Below are 19,355 nucleotides of genomic sequence, written 5' to 3'. Positions count from 1 at the left end.
TTAGCAATACAAAAGAAAGGTAAAGGAAAACAATACAGCGTTTTGAGAGGCAGTGCACATAAGTATGTATGCACCACACACGCCTCATACCTATACAGCTATTCACCTCATTGCCATGCGGCGTCTAGCCCATAATGCGCCCGTTTTTCCGCCCGGTCCCGGTAACTTCACGTCATTCAGTTTTCGAAAGAGACAGTTAGGTGGCTAGGTGACCCCATTCCATCACCCACTTCTACCTCTGTAGAAGCGTCGTTCAACCACAAATTCGTCAATGTGAATGAACTCTACTTAAATTCTCGGTTTTCATTGCAAGCGAATGCATGGACATGGACATGGTAAACAAGAATTGAAGGGAAAGCACGCTTTTGGTGGAGCATACCCAGAGAATGCGGCAATGGCACTTTATCTGCATTTTGTCAATCTTTAATTTAAACACTTTATGCAACAAATCCTTGTGGGTGTTACTACTCCCTATGCAATACTTATTTGAATATACATATGTATATTATAACTGCATATACTATATAGTATATAGTTATGAGCATATAGAGCTGTGAAACCCAATTTGTTTACATGTACGATAATAATAATAATCAATTAACTCACGGCTCAAACTCCGATTGCAGCGTTGACGAATACCTTTCCATCCCTAATACATTGTGTACTGCCTGGCCGCTAATTGATGCATTGGTCTTCAGTATAACGTTTTTAATTTCGAGAATTTCCCTACATAAGATATGTAAAGGGTATTTATTGGTGTGGCATTGCATAACTTCGGAAGGTTATTGTATTTTTATTGAATATTTTATGTCAAAGCCATAGAAGGCAAACTTTACCGCTGATTATTTGCTGATGATTTGAAATATTTCTTTGCCGGAAAGGATGGTGCGCACAAAAAAGTTTTACATGTATAACTTGGTTTAAAGGAAAATTTATAAACAAACTCTACGTATGTATGTGTACTACGCAGACACGAATTACGGAGGTCTTACTGAACTGACCGGCTGCTTGTCTACGGTACGGTGATAATAAACATCGAAGCAGGGAGCCGCTGTGGCTTCAATGCTTCATTTGGCGATTTCATAAAGTCCAAAATGCTTCTGAGACCAATGCGGTAAGAAACTCACCTTCGCCTTTTACTCGTACTGTTTGGTCTGCACATTTGCTCGAAATACCGGCTGTCGCAGTTGCGCTGCCGTTGTGCCGCTCTGAACATTTTAAGTTTTTCTTTTATTGATTGTCTTTATGGTCCTTGATTTTTACGACTATTGCGTCTAATGGGGGTTAGTGTTCGGCAATACTGATGTTTCGCCCGTTTGTCTTTTCTTCAGCCGTTGCTAAAACAACACGGTGGCAATGTGGCGACATTCGATCAGCAATTCAGCACCATTGAGTAGCTAGCCTATTGGTTTACTTATGCAGTCAATCGCCAGCAAGTAATGGTGTTGATGTCAAATAAACAAGCTGCATTTGGCAACTAACGGATTTAGCAATTTATAACTTGGTATTTCGACTAGTTGGAAGTTGTGTCTAGTTTCAATGAAATTATTTCTGAAGCCAAAAGCCTCTTGACATTCGACAATTCAAAAATGCGTAATTCCGTCTAGGAAAAAAAATTAAATATATTGTTTGTGGTGACTCCTGCTTTATTACAATGGAAATTGAATAGAATAACGCCAGCTTGTATTATATGATATTTGTAAATTACCAACATACGTATGTGCAAGGATATTGGGTGAAATAACAATTTGTATCATTTTCATTACAGCATGCATTACATGTGGATGACGAAATGCTCACTTCTCAGATGGGACATTCGCTATCAAGTATGGTACCACCACCACACCAACAGGTCTCCAATATGAGCGATAAGCAGCGCACTGAAATGCTTGCTGTTCCAACGAAGAAAGCGAAAGGTCTTGAAGAAGCCGCTGCCTATCAGCTGGAATATCAGCACTATCAGTCCTTTATGTATGCCCACTGTGCACAGCAGCAAAGGATCGGCTCAATGTCAGCGTTTAGACCGTGGGCACCGAAATCTTTCCTACATCCGGCTGCAACTTATAACGCGGTAGCAGCATTCTCCACACTACCCTATTTAAGTCAAGAACCACCAGTGTTGCAAAATCCCGAAAGAGTAGTGCGTAGCACAGATCGTGAACGTTTCGAACGCACCTACCAGCCAAATGTGGCTCTTGTGCCACGAAAATGCGTATTGGTTAAGGATAGGGAAAAGGAGCACCGCGAGTATAGAGAACGAGAAAGAGATCGCGAACGCATTGAACGAGAACGAGATCAGGAGCGTTCAAGAGAACGAGAGAAACGTGAACAACACGATCTCGAGAGGGGTCGAAGAGAACGAGAAATACAGCAGTTGCAGCAGCAACATTTACTCCAGCAACAAACTATGCATCAGCAACAAAAATCTGCACAAGAACTGCAAGAGCAAGTGTCACTGTCAAGTTTGTGCCCCACTGAACTGAAAATAAAACAAGAACGTGCCAATACACCGAACGAGATACCGCAGTCGCCACCGCTTATTAATACCAGCGGAGATAACGAGGATCCTCCCGATTGCCGTATTAATATACCCATTAGCGATAATGTCGCGACTTTGCCATTAGTATCGCCTATATCGTTGACGATGAACCAACAACAACGAAAAATGCTAAGCAATAACAATAGCAGCAGTAATAGCAATAGTAATGGCAGCAGTTGTCATAGCGATGCAGACGTTATGCTTCAACAACAGCAGCAACTTCAAGAGCAGCAGCAGCAATTGCAACCTCGACGTCATTCACTTTATACCTCAAACTCTTCTGCTAGTTCAACATCGTCGACGGCATCTACGACGCCCCCACAGCAACAATTACTGCCTGCTCACCTGCCCCCTTCAAAACAATACCAACAAGATCACAAACATGCCCAAACCTTGGTGCATCAGGAGCAGCAAACCCGTTTAGGACAATCGCCACGCACGTGCCCTCTCTCTCCAACAGATTCACACAGTTCTCAAGAATTTTCCGGTTCGAACGAGATCACATCTTCCACATCACCTGCCCCATGCAACGATAGCAAACATATTAGCGGCGACAATGGACCGCACTACCTTCATAGACGAGAAATCGGCCGAGATCAACCACTTATTGCTACGGTGAATCAGCATGCAAAGCTTCTGCCATCACCATTATCAGCAAATTTTACTGCCAACAACAATAGCAACCACAACGAATTGCATAGCCGAATTCGGATAAGCAAAAATTTAATCAATCGGTCGAATATAATGAGATCGCCAACACCTCCACCATCACTACCTCCAACAGCTGCATTGTCCCAACTTCATACGCAACAAGAGCCCAGTCACACACCACAACAACAACAGCTACAACCCCAACTGCAAATATTGCAACAGCATCAGCAACAGTACGAATTTTATAAGCACAATCAGCGAGCTTACGATCAACAACGTCAGCAGCACCAACACCAGGCGCTATCAACAATACAACACCAACACATCCTCATCCGCTCTCAACCAAATTTGCAGCATGTAAAACATTCGCCTTCACAGTCTTCCACTACCACAGGGTTAAATTTGAGCACCAACTCCACAAAAGTTCTAATGCGGACAGACGTGACAGATGCACAAAATCCGCTAGAATCCCAGCTTCAAAGCTCATACAATGGACTGCCATACGTCGGCTCCGAGTTCGAGCTGTCCACGGACACTGACGATGACAGTGTGAACGGAGAGGCGGATAGCAGCAATATTTTAGCACCTTGGGATATGGTCGTTGAAGCACTCCGTGATACCGGACCCAAGGAACGAGATCGAGTACTCGGTCTGTTACGGAAAGTTTTACACGAAAACCAACAATTACGTTATAGCAATCTTCAACTCAGCGAAATGACACACAAACGTGACGTAATGATCAGAGAACTTCGAGAACAGCTACGAGCGTGTCGACACCATTTGCAAATTCTCAGGTTACAAGAGCCCACCATTCAATCCAATGGCTTGGGCAACCAAGACGGTCTTCAAGATGACAAGATTCGCAGCTTACCATTGAAAAAATCATTAACGATCATAGACGAGAACGATTTTGTAAACACCTGTCTAACCAAAGAAACCGACGTCGGTGAAAATGATAATAACTTCGTGAAAGTGAATAGTCAGACAAAGTTATATGAGAGAAAGAAAAGGAATCAGTCGGAAAATGATCAATTCAGCAATAATGAAGATGAACATGAAGCTCTTTGCAACAATAAGGAAAACGATTATGATCACGGTAATGGTAGTGATAAAGAAAGTGAGAAAGCCGATAATGCTGTTGATATCGTTGATCATATCCGAAGTAACGCCGACATCGAAGAAAGTGTTGATGAACCAGCGAGCAACAAAAATGATGTTAACGAAATTGATATAGATAAGCAGCCACAAGCGAAGCGTTCTAGAATCGAAAGTGGCAGTGAAAGCAGTGATAGCTTAAGCCGGACATATGCAATAAACAAAGAAAACATAGGCCATTTAGCAGAACATACATCACAAGGAACTGATCATGATCCCAATTTCGATTCTGAAGACGAGGCGCCGTTGTCGGATTACGGCAACGAGTGCCCAAAAAATAAAAATAAAGTATACACGCAAATAAGCAACACTGATTTGGGTGATGACGAAGCGGAGACTTCCCGTTTCACTGTTACAAATGGTAGCAGCAGTGATACAAATACATCGGATGATGACGGAGATGAAAGCAGCGCACCCTTAACGAGCTCACAAACGGTAGAGTCAGATGTTCAAGCACCACACAGCAGCTCCTTAGGTATAGTACCAGCGGCAAGTACGCCACTGTCGCCTCATTCAACCGCAACTGCTGGACAGTTGTTCGACAGCAGCAATAGTAGTGATGAATTATCAATGAAGAAAGCCCAAATGTCAGCATCTGATGCTCTTGCGAAAATATCTGAATCTGCGGACGATCGCGACGACTTGGCGAAATTGAAAGAAAAGACAAAGTTCAAGGAAGTTGAAAAAAGGTTTGACGGTGTCCAAGACAGCGCTTGCGATGAGATAAAAACTAGTGACAACCGTGAAAATGTGAAAGCAGGGACTTTGAACATTAAAAAAGAGCAAATCTGTACGCGCGATAGAAGATTTATGAACAACTCTATTCCGTCAGGAAAATCAAATGAAGTACAAAAGGCTACAAAATACGACGACGAAAAATTCAGCGTCAGTGCTAAGGTTAACAACAATAACATATGTAAGGATCAGGTGACCCGAACACCTCTCGCCACGAAGGCGAGTAAAAAAGAAACACCGACAACAAACACCGAGTTATGGGTCAAAGAGGAGATAATGTAACCGTTACAATGCAATAAGACTGATAGTCGGCGTGTTCGAAGGGTCTACGATAGAGTATATAAAAACAGGCTAACATAATTAACTCATTTATCATGGTAATGCGAGAGTACTTTCTTAGTACAAGTGGAAATACATAAGTATATGTATATACACACCTTTACTCTGCTTCCCTTATGAAGAGTACAATTAACAAGTAATGTAAATACTCCAAATACTCACATATGTACATAATAAGTATGTATTTATGTGCTTCTCTTTTAATTACATTTAGCCTACTATGTACTACAGCTTCCATGCTAAAATGCTTCAAAGCTGACCACAAGTTCACCACGGTAAATAATACAGAACTAAAGTGTTACATTTATTCAGATACATTAAATAAACGCATACATATACATACATACATATGTATGTTTGTGTATTTGGAATATTAAAATATTTCAAATTTATGGACCGATACAATTTTTTAAGAATTTCAATATGAATTTTTTGCTTTCACGAAATACGAGTAATAAAAGTCGTTGGAAAATAGTTAGGTGACAAAAGTTAATGGTTACTTCAATCAACTAGATTCTAAGCATAGAAGGCAAGTTGAACACAATGTAAAAAGCTTCAACGCACACCCATGCGTGTATTCACATACTATATGTACATACATAACATAAATAATACAAATCGTTTTATTCGTTTACTGAGTTTTTGTATACAAACCTTTCGTTCTTAATTCAATTGTTAGAAAATATTGAGAACTTCTTCTTTCTTAAACAACTGAAACCTTTTACTGTAATATGTAAAAAAAAAAATTAATTTTTTAACCATGTTTTTGGTAGATGTCCCGTTTTACGAATATGCTCTCCCAGTAATTTCTTTAAGTTTTTCAAAACGAACTGTATTTTCTTGTTATTCTGTTTAAAGTGCAAAAAAAGCATACAAAATATATATTTACTGAAACCAAAGCTTTAAAAGGAATTAAAACAAAAAGTTTATTTAAGAAACCTACATATGTACATACACATACTTGTATATTTATAATATTAATTCAATATCTGTAAGTAGGCCTTTTTTCATTTACTTTGTACATATACATATGTATAGTAATGTCCGTAGTTTAATTATTATTCGTAAAAAGTATAATTAAAACCAAACAATGCAGAAAAAAAGCTATGCATTACACACATAAGTATACTTAATTACAACTGTTTTCCGATAACTCCCGCTATATTTGAATTCAATACGCACGCATAGCTATTAATCATATATTTGCATTTTCATGCATTGCATTTTTGTATGCAATACTCTGTATAAAATTGTTCAAAAATCCGGGTATGTTCTATGCTGGTGCACACTTAGCCCTTAGAATTGTTAAATATTGATTAATAAAGTTGGGTAGAAACTTTACTTCTTCTAACTATATTATTAATATACTTATTTATAGTATATGATATATGCATGTATATTTGTTTATTATGTTTGACACAAAACAAGCCAGATTAGCCCACCAGTTAAAATATAAATTAGTTTTGATGGAGAATGCCTGTTTGTATAATCAAATAAGTGATTAATATATTTTTATTAATTGAAAGGTGAAGTAACAAGTATACAGCAGATAATACATAAATATGTTAACTCAATATTATGTTACTCACAATATGAATATGTACACACATACATATACAATTATTTCAATTACACATGTACAAACAACTTTGTTCAGTTCGTTTGACATTATTTAATTGTACAAAATTCGCTAATATTTTTTTATTTAGTATTGTTTATAATATTTATTTTAGCATTAGAATGTTAATAACGCTACATACGATTCTGCCTTCCTTTGTGTCTCCTTAGTCACTTTATCGTTGTTTTATTTTTATATATACATATTTCAAAAATATTTTGTTGTCTTATAATGTTTTGACCAAATTAGAATTTAAATTTCAATAAACTTGAACAATTCAATGTGATTTTGTTTTGTTAAAAAAGCAAAGAAAAACGAAAATAAATTGTAAAGATTTCTAAAATCAAATAAGTTTGTTAATAAAAAATAAATTATGAAATAATATGAGAAGCCATTTATGTTAATTAAAATAATAATTAAAATAATAATAACAATACCAAAAAGGTGCAAATTACAATTGCGTACAAGATATGCTATCGGGGTTGAAATACTGTAATTCCGATGAGGATATGGTGATAGCACAACCAATATAACCTTCTAAGAATAAGATTGAATAAGTTACCACTTGTGTAATTTTGTACATCATTAAAACTCAAACAGATAAATACTTAAGTATGTAAAATATCTACTACAATAAACATATATACATAACAGTTTTGAAAATTAATTATCTATTGTCGGGTTGACTGTAAACATATAGTTTGTAGAAACGAAAAACAAAATGTCAAGATTACATTACTTTGAAAAGAAATATAAATGATGACAGTTAAGAATTTGTGTTATTGTAAGCTTAAAGAGAAATTCAAATTTCTGAAAATAAAACTACAATTATTTGTAATAAGTTGCGTGTTTCATTTTTTACTGCTAAAAACTCGATGGTCATTATTCTTTATTTAACAAAAAGACGAAAGACACCATTAGCAATAAAGATATATACTTCGAAATTTGAGGTGAATATTTGAAAATTAACCATGAAGGCAGCTTATAGACTTTAGTCAAAAAACAAATACAACTTAGTAGAAATTTGGTAACATTTAATTTTCGATATGTTTTTTATATTTATGCGGGGATAACAGCACATTATTCCGTCAGCTCTAATTATCTTTATTGTCAAAGGGAAAATACTTGAATATACATATGTTATTCTTGAGGAAGTCGATTTTTGTTTTCAAGGATATATACAGATTTGTATAGATAAGTATGCTTATCTATATAGATACATACCCACATATGTATGTATGAGATGACAAAATTTTACTAAAATATATTGCGTTGAAGATTGATTAAAAACCTTATTTATTGTGAATATATTAGAAAATTGTATATATTAGAATTTCAGCAAAAACCAAAAAAAAAATTTTTTTTTTGTCATTGTTAATCCCTTTATGTACAGTTCGAATCGGAATACAAAATAACTGATGCAATAAAGCTAATAAATGAAGTGTTGTTAAATCTGGTTATATCTATTTTAAATAAGTATATAGAAAATATCCTTGTTATGGATAATGCGTTGATCGCGCTCAAGTAAATGTACTTGCAACAAAAGTGGACATCCAATACCCTGTTCGAGCACACAATTAACTGACATTTTTATAAATTTTACTGAAGTTTAGTACCGTGATTTCTATGATCAGAAGAACAATTTGTTAGATTGAAAATTGTATAGATAAAATATTGCTACAATCGTATAAATATACTTAAGTAATTGAAATGCCAAAGACCTCTAACAACAAAAGGAACCAGGAGAACTGGGAAATAAAACACCTAATTCTAAAAAATAAAGAAATATATTGGAAACAATAATATTTTTATTCATATTTTTTAAGTTGTAATACGAAAACAGAGAACATCGCCGAGTGGCAATGTATCCACATTAAAATTTGCATTATATGACTACTCCTTAAACAACAATTTTTAAAGCAAGAAGTGTACAAATACTCAGATAATTAATCAAAGAATTATAACCAAACAATAAAGAATTTAAGAACATACATATATATAAAAGCGGAATAGTAAATAGTGACAAAAATATAAAAATTATTTATCTTCAACGTTAAACAGTTTCATATTATGTAGTGAATTATATACTATACATACATATATACCCACGTGAAAATAAACGGACGAAAACTTAATATACAAAATACATGCATACTTAAATCGATGAACAATCCTGTGTAACGATTCAGAGTAGATTAAAAAGATCTTTCATAACAATATACTTAATAAGGATATGAATTTTTGAAATGTACAAGACAATGATACAACCAATAAATTAATAAAAATTTGAAAATAATTATATGTATGTGTTTCCGTTTTTTTGTCATTAACGAGTTTATATGGTAGTCAGGTAACTCTCTCTTTAAACAGTTTACATATATCATCTCACCGTAATAATAAACTGAATATTAGATGATTTATTTTGTACAAATTTTATTTTTGTGTTTCCAATCTTTTAATTCTAATTTAAAAACATAAACCAATACTTAATTTTAAACACACGGTCAAACTATATTAAATATACAAAATGCGCCTTAGTAGTATGTACGCTTTGATAATGTCATAATATGTAACTTAATCAATTACAGACATTATAAATCTAAACTACATTGGGTGCGTCAGGGAGACAAAATCTTTTCATTAATAAGAAATTGCCTATATTGTGGCTTACATGATTCGGAATGCTATTTTAGGTACGCATTCTATACTCAATAAAGGGTTTAATGAAGGTTAAGTTGTGCATATTTAACGTTTTGCAAGAAAATAAGTAAATATCTTCTTTTTTTAGCAAATTTCACAATCTATTTTAATGGTATCTTAAAATATATTATATTAATTACGACACTTTTTCTTAACTTGCAATATTTCAGTATGGTTCATTGTGAGTGTAATACATCATCTACATTTTAATGTTCAACTAACATCTATCAAAAAGCTCTTATACACACATTTGTGTACATACCTACAATGACGCTTATTTGCATAACTAATAATTGTACTTAAAAATCATGCAAACGAATTTACATTCATATGCATTTATATATAACCGGGTCTGTGTACATAAGGCACAAGACGCATTCCTGATAAGTTGTGCTGTAATCTGTATTTATTATTGTATGTACATATGTATATTAATAGCATTTTCTGTAATGCGTACCTTATATTTTCCCAATCCGATTTCCATATACATATATACATATATATGTAAATCTACGAATGTATTGAAATGAGAATTGTAAATGTAATTTGCTTTCACCGCTGCCTATGTCAAATTCCGATGAATTTTTTCTAATTTTATGTTCATATGATTTGCACCATGACTCTTTTGGGAAATTAAAAAATTATATAGATCATGAGAGTTCGCCAATCGGTGCGTTTTGCAGCCACAAATCGTGTATAAAGTTGTATAAATTGTCGCTGACGGCCACCTGTATGAAGAAAACCACAGACAACACATTCATTAATCTGATTAGAAAGAATAAAGTGAAAATAAAGGGAAAAGTTAAATTTTTCATACCTTATAGGGCGTTGGGTTGAGTGTGCGCTTGTGATCATTCCGCAGGGTTTTAAGCGAAATCTTTACCTTTTCGCGCACTTGTTCTAATGTGGGCAACTGTTGTGTAATTTTGCCGTCCTTCCAATATACTTTGTACAACAATTCAACATGGGAGGGAATTACGTAAGCCCGCTTTGACTCCTGGAAGGGATGACGGCACAAAACTTTTTGACCAACACTTGGAGGCGGCTCCGAAACCTTCTGTAGTAAATCAATTAGTGCATGTCCATCAGCACTGTATAATCTGGAAATATTCGGCCGATATACATATGTATATCAATAAAATGTGGCATAACAATTATGATACACAATGTACCTGTAAGCGTTCTTGTTTCCCGGCATTGTGACCTTTTCGACATCTTGGCTCAATTTAATGCGTGGTTGTCCATTTATTTCAACTAGCTTGTACACACAACCGAGGGCTGGCTGTCTTTGGCATGTTACTGAAATATGGTTTTAAATACGTACATTATTCCATACTAATCGATATACATTTTAGTTCTTTGGACATAGTAGCAGATACATATACATATATGTATGCGCATATGTACATACAATAGATAACCTCTAAAGCAGTGAGGCAACGAAATTTTTGGTTATTTCTAACTAACTAATAACTCTTAATTTGAATCACAATTGTAGGGTACTTTATTCATATCTGCACACAGAACTTACCTAAATGAGTACCGATTCCGAAACAATCAATTTTGTGACCCTGCTCATTCAAGCTGAGAATGGTGTCTTCATTGATGTCATTCGATGCAACAATTGTTAACTTATTGAACCATGGCACCTTAAACCTTTCGGCGACCTTTTCGAAAGTTTCGCGTGCCAAGCAAGATAAGTAAGCCAAATCTCCGGAGTCGATGCGAATACCAACTGCATGGTAGCCTAAATCGTTGAGCGCCAATGCAACAGCACAGAAATTTAAAAGCCCGCTTCTATGGACGGAATTCATTTGAGAGAAAATAAGGAATAGAAAATTACAAATGCAAAATATAAATAACAAAGTGAAATTAAAATTCGCGTAATATCGTATATTGTTTCGATATTGAACTAGTTAGATACGCCTACAAAGATTACTAAGTTAATGAGACCGTTCCAATATTGTCCAAATTGGTCTGTGTACAAATATCAAATCGGGTTCATTGAATTCTTAAGTTTTCAACATTTTTGTTTTTAACAAATTACGATCATATTTTCCTATTTCCATTGGGGGATATTTGAACGGTCGGCAGTCGATTGTTTTAACTATTAAGTAAATATATTTGACTTCAAGAATCGTGCTTTTGCATGTTTGATTAAAATACTCCCAAAAGAGCGAATGTGTTTAAAGGTGAAACTATTTCGCTGCTCTACTAGAAATCGATAAGCTACAAGCATGATTGGTGATCTTATATCACATACTAATTGTATGCTTGTAAGCACTTGGAAATTATGTTTGTTATTACAAATCGTTTATATCTATTCAAAATGTGTGCAGCTACGTATTAAAATCTGTGTTCGGTTTACAAAAAAGAATATGTTGATAAATACTACTGTATGACCAGACAAAACCACACGAAAGCTAATCAAACAATGTTAACTGTAAAAATAAAAATGCACAAAAACACATAAGCCATGCAGTGTGCTCTCTCGGACACAATTTCACATTTTTCTTTAAATATGGATAAACAAATTACGGGAAAAGAATCATGAAAATTCAACGACAGAAAACAAATGTAATTTCTCACTAATATAAGACATGTACCTTTTCGTCCTTATGGGTGTAACTTTATATGAATACGTACATAGATAGGTATGCACCACATTAGTATAGTCGACATTTTGTTAACAACAATTGTTATGGAGATAACGTATGCATTTTGTTGATGTATGTAATGAAGTTTGCTGTAGAGCTTAGAAATTAGACTAAATATTAAGGTTCTTCACATAAAATGTGCACATGTGAGCTGCCTTCAATCCGCATAATACACCCACATCTAGTGCAATAATGTTTTATTTGGCAGCACGCGTTATCACAAATGTCGTTTTTTGCTTGGTTTTCTGTTTTTATTGGAAATATAGTTATGGATTCGGGCTTACATACCTCTGCCAAAATAGTGCCGGGAAGTCATTTATATTTAATTTTGGGGTTTCTCGTTTTAGTAAATCATAATATGTGTTGAAAGGAAACCAAAAGTAATTTTTCACAATCACATCTGAATATGTAGATTAGGTATGCATGCTTAAATAAATATGTATGTATTAATGGGTGTTTATATGGTAGGAATGGGATACCGGTGATCAACAATGTATGTAATTTATATTTTAAATACAAGTTTCAGTTTTAATAAATTTAAGGCTTTTAAAATAATATAAGTATGTATGCAAATGAATGACCATCCTTCAGAAAAATTAATCAATTGAACAACTTATCTATAAGACATTACGGATTCAAATAAAAACGTATGATCTTTCGCATTAACATTTACGTTATGAGTGTGGATATTTAGTATTATGGAACTTCCCTGCATGTTAATTTTTAGAACGATTACAAATTTATGTCTTTAAGTTTAAGGATGTTAAAAGTAAAATAAAAACATAAAAAATCATTATTATACACAATGCATACATAAATTGTAATGTAATGTTCAAAAAAATGTTTTTGGATTTAGAAATTCGTTGCTTTCAATTGATAGCAGCTCGAGAAAAATGTATAAATGCAGCCTCGAAACTTGAAGCCTTGAAGTTGGCAAACATTACTCCACTTTTAGGGAAAGAATTTAAAGCACTTGTTTATAAATATGTGTGTATTTAATTGCCAATATTACCATTATGTTTATCATATAGACTTTCTTTAATACATACATGGATGGTAATGTATGGTCCGAGGAATAATTTTAATCGCAAAAATATATATAAAGATGTTAAAGCACGCTCTCGAGAGTTTTAAAGCCTAATATTGATTTACCTGAATGACTTCGCGACATATTTTGGCAGATACGTGTTTGGAGCAGAAGAAGTTAGAGTTTGTCTATCTGTTGTCGCGTTTCTAGAAATGATATTAGGTTTACTGGCTGAATTTAAGTGCGTACTTGATTCAACTGCATCATTAAGGTCCAGTAATGCACCAATACATGGTCTTTCATTCGAAGCAACTAGACTTTCATTTCTCGCATGCACGTCATTTGCGGTAAAATATCCATTAACTGTCTCCTGCAGAATGTGGCCATTAGATTGTGGCAAGTTGATAGGAATATCGTAATTGATTGTCACACTTTTGTCTTTGCTTGACTTCGAAGTTTGTACTTTGCTGTTAAATACATTGGTTTATATGTACATATACGAACTTATTTCGCAAACTAAGTAAGCTAAACATTCATATAGCGGGACAAGACATAATAACACATTTTATTAGTGAAATATGAAATATGATATATGTATATTACCGCTTATCCTATCCAATTTGAATAGGCATAAACGCGTGAATGTATGTATATGATGACGTATCCTAAAAATAGAACACTAAAATATGTTATATGGACGTGCATTTTCTATACAGTTTGTAATTTGTACCTATGTACATAAGTTGCATACATACATTGTTGTATGTATACTACTAGCTCTGAATTTGTGTTAAATTTGACTTGAGGTAAACTAAATACCATATTTGTGATAACATTTCATGGAAAATTATATGTTGTTGTTCTATATGTATAAAAGTTAACAACAAAGTATAGAAAAATTGTAGTTCCGAGAGAATCTGCCTAGAAGCGAAATACCTCTTAACATCGTACGTATCGACTAGCGCCATGAATCCATCGGGAAACGCTATTGCATAGGACACCATTGCCGCCAATTCGCCTTCACTAGACTCCTCCTGGGATACGTCGAGCACATGGGCCAATGCCTGCCGATGTCGGACAGCGTGATCCAATAGATCACCAGTTATACCTGATGAATTAATTTAAGATAATGTTCATCAACAAAATTATTATATGAATGCTCCAATGTACCTGTTGTCTTATGTCTTAATAAACGTGTTTTTAACTCTCCAATTCCAGAAAATGACGTTATATAAGCATGCGCATGGGTGCCCTTAACAGGTATATTGAATAGTTTTCCTGCCAGTACGTTAGATGTTCCATCAAAGCCACCTTGACAACAAAATATTATATACATATGTTTAATCGGTAAATGTGTGAACCTTTCTCACGAAAAAATTACTTATTTGTATGAAAATTTAACACCTTAAATATAAATGTATATGCATAGGTAGGTATGTACATATATCCAAAAACAAAAAAAAAAACAAAAACTCATTTTACATAATATGCTTCCGTGATATATTACACAACACAAAAAGTAGAGAAATTCTATAGTATTACGCATAGTCCTTTTCGAGGGTGCTTACATACGTCAGACGTGAAAAATAGCCCGACACCAAATGGTACGCTAATTGAGCAAAACAAATGCTGTATATGGGTGTACTTTTGTATGGATAATGCTTTCAAAACAACTTTCCATTTGCTATTTTCTGAAGGAATTTCCCCAGTCAAACAAAGACACTTTATGCTTTTTATTACCTTGAGTATTGCTCAATAACAATAATCGCAAGGGTATGAAATGCACATGGACATAAGCATGCATGTGTATTTGCGAACTAAATGTGTTTGTAAATATATAAAGTGTTAATTTACTCTTGACTCATGCTCCATGGTATGGTATTGGGGCATATAAAAGCGGTTGCATGCAAACACATCATCAAGCAATAGTCGAAAAAGTATTTGAGCTGGGCAAATAGTTGAAGCATTTAAATCAATGAGACACCTGTATAGGTGATGGATCTATAACACAGCACTTTTAATTGATTATATGTAATAAGCATGCGATTAATACCGTGGCAACGTGTAATTTGATTGCAAAACTACTTCTTGTTGCCTTTCGACTTTTTACGTGTTCGGGAAAGGAAAGGTACATGTCTACATTATAGCAATCGAATCAATGTAAAATATACCAGTATAAGAATATTTTGATGCCGATAATCCTCCATCTGGGCCTTGAGCACGACGTAGGCCGAATTCTAAAAGTTTCACATGTTTTCCAGCCACCATACGATAACGAGCAGCATTCGTTGCCATTAAACTAAAGTCAATAAAAATGAAATGTGCTTGAAATACGTAGATACAGTTATGTAAACGTTTAAAATATTAATGTACCTCGCATAATTCACCAACGTCAATAATGTTGTTTCCAAAAGCTGCACAATTATCAAAGGTCCTTCAACTTTGATAATAGGTACCCTGTTTTATTTTTTGAATACAAATATATAATTGCTTTTATAAATATATTGTACTTTATGAAAAAGTTCATTGCCATTAAATTATTTACACACTCATTTATGTGGGAAATATGTATGTGTATATGTATGTATATGTAAGGATGGAATATTTGTAAACAGTATTGCAGATAATTCATAAATTATAAAATCAATGTGCATTAAATCTTTCTAATTTTAAAAAAAGAAGTTAATAATTGGTTACCTTGGAAAAGCCACTGTACCCTCATCGATGGCGTATAAGGTAACATCTTTTGCCGTCAAACTGGCTAAGTATTCAAAAAAATCATTTTCTACACCTTCGGGTAATGTCTGCCTCAGATAGTCAATATCTAATAAGAAAATCATGTACAATGTAATTTATTTTAAATGATAAAATAGAAAAGAATTTTCACCGCTATCTGAGTAGTGGAAACTATCTAAAAATTTTAGACATTCCTCCAGTCCAGCAAATATGGTGAATTCTCCATGAAATGGATTCGTTCGAAAGAACAAATCAAATACCGATTGGTCATCAGTTTTTCCCGACTTCCAATAAGCGTATGCCATCGTAATCTGATATAGATCTAATGAAATACATTATTTTGTTAAAAGTTTCTGAAAAAATTAACATTTAATAAGTAGCAAGTAATATTATAATGCGTGATGTGACTGCTTCTGACAGAAAAAATTCTTATGAGAATATGTTGCACAGTTTCTCTAGACAAATAGTAAGTTATAGATGAATTTATAATCTGAATGCAAGGTGATTTGGAGAATATAACAAAGCATTAATTAAACGGACTCACCTGTTAAAAGAGGCTGGACAACACCATTTTGATTCATGCGCCCCCGATCCATAAATTGACCACCCGAATTAGAACTTTGGAGTTGACTCATTTTAATACCTAATCCCTTTTTGCTACGAAAATATCGGCATGCAGTCCCTTGTTGAATCGAAATTAATTTATTGACCGATTTTTTAATGAATCTGAAAAATACGGAAAAATGGATTTTCTGAAATTTTCAAATAAATTTTGAAGTTATGTGGAAAGGACGTTAATACAAAAGTGGTAGATTTTTTCACTACTTACTACCTCCGACCACACATCTATTGAGCGCCAATTACACCCTAAAGAGAGTACTTCGAGTGTACTGTATTTAAAGATTTACATGACACACATATTAAAAGGCACTTAAAGTTGTGCTATTTGTGTTGATTAAAATGCAAGTACATATGTACGTAATCAAAATATTACGCAATGTTTTGTTTTTTTTTTTTTGTTCAAGGACAAAATATGGTTAAATAGTTCATATACAGGTTCTCCTTGTAATCAATAATTTATCAGTTACTATCTTCTAACTAATTTATAACTCAATATATTATGATTAATAAATAATTATCTTTTGTTCTTCTCTCTCTTAGTGGTGTAAATATATTTAAATCTAATATAATACACTGGTCTACAACGGTTTTGTTGCCCTTGAAATATTATCGACTTTGGGTATATTTGTACCCACAATGCATGAAACTATCAATGATTTTCTAAGATTTGCTCTTGTTTAACTTTATGTAAATCTTTATTTTCATTTACTATTACAAAAATCAGAAAACATTAAAGGAAAGTAAGGAAATATTAATGTAAACAGAGAGAAAGCTGTCGAAAAACCAATGCTATACTTGATTAAAGCATTCTCCAGTTGATAATTTTTTTTAAGGACCAGTAGTAATCTCTAACTAACCTAATACTCATACTTGATATCTTTCTACTTCTTTGCCGGCGTAGACACCGCTCACGCGGTTATATTCGAGATGCGAAGTGCAGCCAGAATTCTTCCTCTTTTTCTGCTTCTATAGGCGGGTTCTCATTCAAAAACTTTCAGAAACAAACTATTACTCAAATATTTCACCTTTCTACTTTTCTATACTAAGCTTCGGAAATTTTCTTCAAATGTTATTAAAACAATATCCTTCCCCGTCCTAAGCTTTTACTACTGGCTTTATCATTCCTAATTCGATCGCATATTGAACCAATGAGGTGATTCTTAGAAAATAACTTTGGCGTTAAGGAGACTGAGAGTCGGGATCACGCGGAGTTTGTGTGCGCAAGCACCTGTTCTAACTAATGACTAAAATAATAAATTTTATTGCTGAAATGCAGAGAATTGATCAATATTAAGATAAGCATTTATCATAAAAACAAAAGTACATTCAATACCTTAATGAAATTCGTAATCTGGACATTTGAAAACATCAAAACTTACTAACATATCTAGGACTACAAAAAATATATTTGTTTTTGTTGTATTATGAAAATAGCTAATAAATTTAATGTATACTGCCGATTGGAGTTTATTCTAATTTTCTCATTTCCTTCCGTTCATTAGGCTTTACGTCAATTATCACTTACCAAATAGAGATTTCACAACAAATGTGTTTCTCGTGCTCGGTTATACTGGAACTTATTTCTTCACCCCTTTAGAAAAATTTAATAATAGAAATTTTAGGTAATTGTACCATTTACTTAAGAATACACTTTTATCAAATTTAAATTAAGATATAATACAGATGTATAGGTAAATATGTATGTCTTATATTGTTCTTATCATTGTCATTTGTAAGATTTTATAAGCACTTATGAATGTATGTATGTATTTATCTACATACAAATGTTTATCGTTACTTCTGCTTATACACAAGCCACTTGTACATATTTATATAATTAGAATATTATGATTATCAACCGGTATGATTATAACTATTCACTCACTGCACTCTTAGCACTAAATAAGACTAAGACGACTTTTTAAATTTATAACCCCAATTTTGTTTATTTTGTGTTACTTAGCAGCGTCAATAAAACGTTTATACAATTAAGTAAGCATTGCATTGGTTTTGCTTGCAGTGCTTATAAGAGCGTTAAACCAATCAAAAGTGAGGCACATGTGAGGCGCAGCTGAAGGTTGCGTGAAGGTCGGAGGGAGATTCTCCTGTCTACTTTTTTCATGTTACTTTAATGGAGTTGAAACTTACACAAATAATTGTAAACATATACTATATATATAGTATTATAGTACATACAGCCAGCGTATAAAAGTCTCTCAGGATAAACAATTAAACATCTATTAGTAATTGACTTTACATTTAAGTTTCCCGGTTTTACTTAGTTATGAGAAGTATTTTAAAATGTTAAATTTTTCAAAACTTTATACTGGTATCCTTTTTGCGTATACACTTTCGACTTCCTTCCGTTACGAATTTACTAATAATTTTCCCTCGAAGGAGAATGTTATTTCTGATAAGAAAACGTCTAGTATGTGATTATATATATGCACAAACACATATGATTTGTAAAAATTCAAGCTGTCATATCTGACACTTGGACAAAATATTCAAATAAGATTTTGTCGATAAAGAAGAATGTTCATTTGATTGCCAGAATTGTATTCCTTTATGCTGACC

The 19,355-nt window shown here is 33.7% G+C and overlaps 2 protein-coding genes across 11 annotated transcripts in view; one reads left to right on the top strand and one right to left on the bottom strand.

The window, feature by feature from the left end:
- LOC126753643 (putative mediator of RNA polymerase II transcription subunit 26) overlaps nt 1–9,342 on the top strand; it is a 71,550-nt gene extending 62,208 nt beyond the window's left edge. For all 4 annotated transcript variants that reach the window (XM_050465297.1, XM_050465295.1, XM_050465294.1 and 1 more), the window contains one exon: nt 1,769–9,342. In XM_050465297.1, coding sequence (XP_050321254.1) covers nt 1,769–5,362 — 3,594 coding nt within the window. In that variant the 3' untranslated portion in view covers nt 5,363–9,342. The remainder of the gene's footprint in view (nt 1–1,768) is intronic.
- On the bottom strand, nt 8,828–19,230 carry LOC126753645 (nicotinate phosphoribosyltransferase). Of its 7 annotated transcripts, none has more exons than XR_007666202.1 (14): nt 18,927–19,230; nt 16,702–16,883; nt 16,309–16,479; nt 16,119–16,245; nt 15,795–15,878; nt 15,593–15,720; nt 14,592–14,732; nt 14,358–14,529; nt 13,547–13,888; nt 11,269–11,534; nt 10,910–11,036; nt 10,555–10,837; nt 10,195–10,465; nt 8,828–10,137 (listed from the first exon to the last, which is right to left on the bottom strand). XR_007666202.1 is itself a non-coding variant. In XM_050465300.1 (14 exons), the coding sequence occupies exons 3-14, from the start codon at nt 16,790–16,792 to the stop codon at nt 10,388–10,390; spliced, it is 2,010 nt and encodes a 669-aa protein (XP_050321257.1). In that variant the 5' UTR covers nt 16,793–16,883; nt 18,304–18,369; nt 18,664–18,681; the 3' UTR covers nt 8,828–10,387. The 7 variants fall into 7 exon arrangements, 5 of the variants coding, with proteins under 5 accessions (XP_050321257.1, XP_050321256.1, XP_050321255.1 ...); XR_007666203.1 differs by having other exon boundaries at nt 8,828–10,130; XM_050465300.1 differs by lacking the exon at nt 18,927–19,230 and adding exons at nt 18,304–18,369; nt 18,664–18,681 and having other exon boundaries at nt 8,828–10,465.
- Between the last annotated feature and the right edge of the window lie 125 nt (nt 19,231–19,355).

This window comes from Bactrocera neohumeralis, chromosome 3 (assembly GCF_024586455.1).
Source record: "Bactrocera neohumeralis isolate Rockhampton chromosome 3, APGP_CSIRO_Bneo_wtdbg2-racon-allhic-juicebox.fasta_v2, whole genome shotgun sequence".
NCBI lineage: Eukaryota > Metazoa > Arthropoda > Insecta > Diptera > Tephritidae > Bactrocera > Bactrocera neohumeralis.
The sequence above is the reverse complement of the archived record's forward strand: the minus strand, read 5'-3'. Positions and strand labels throughout refer to the sequence as shown.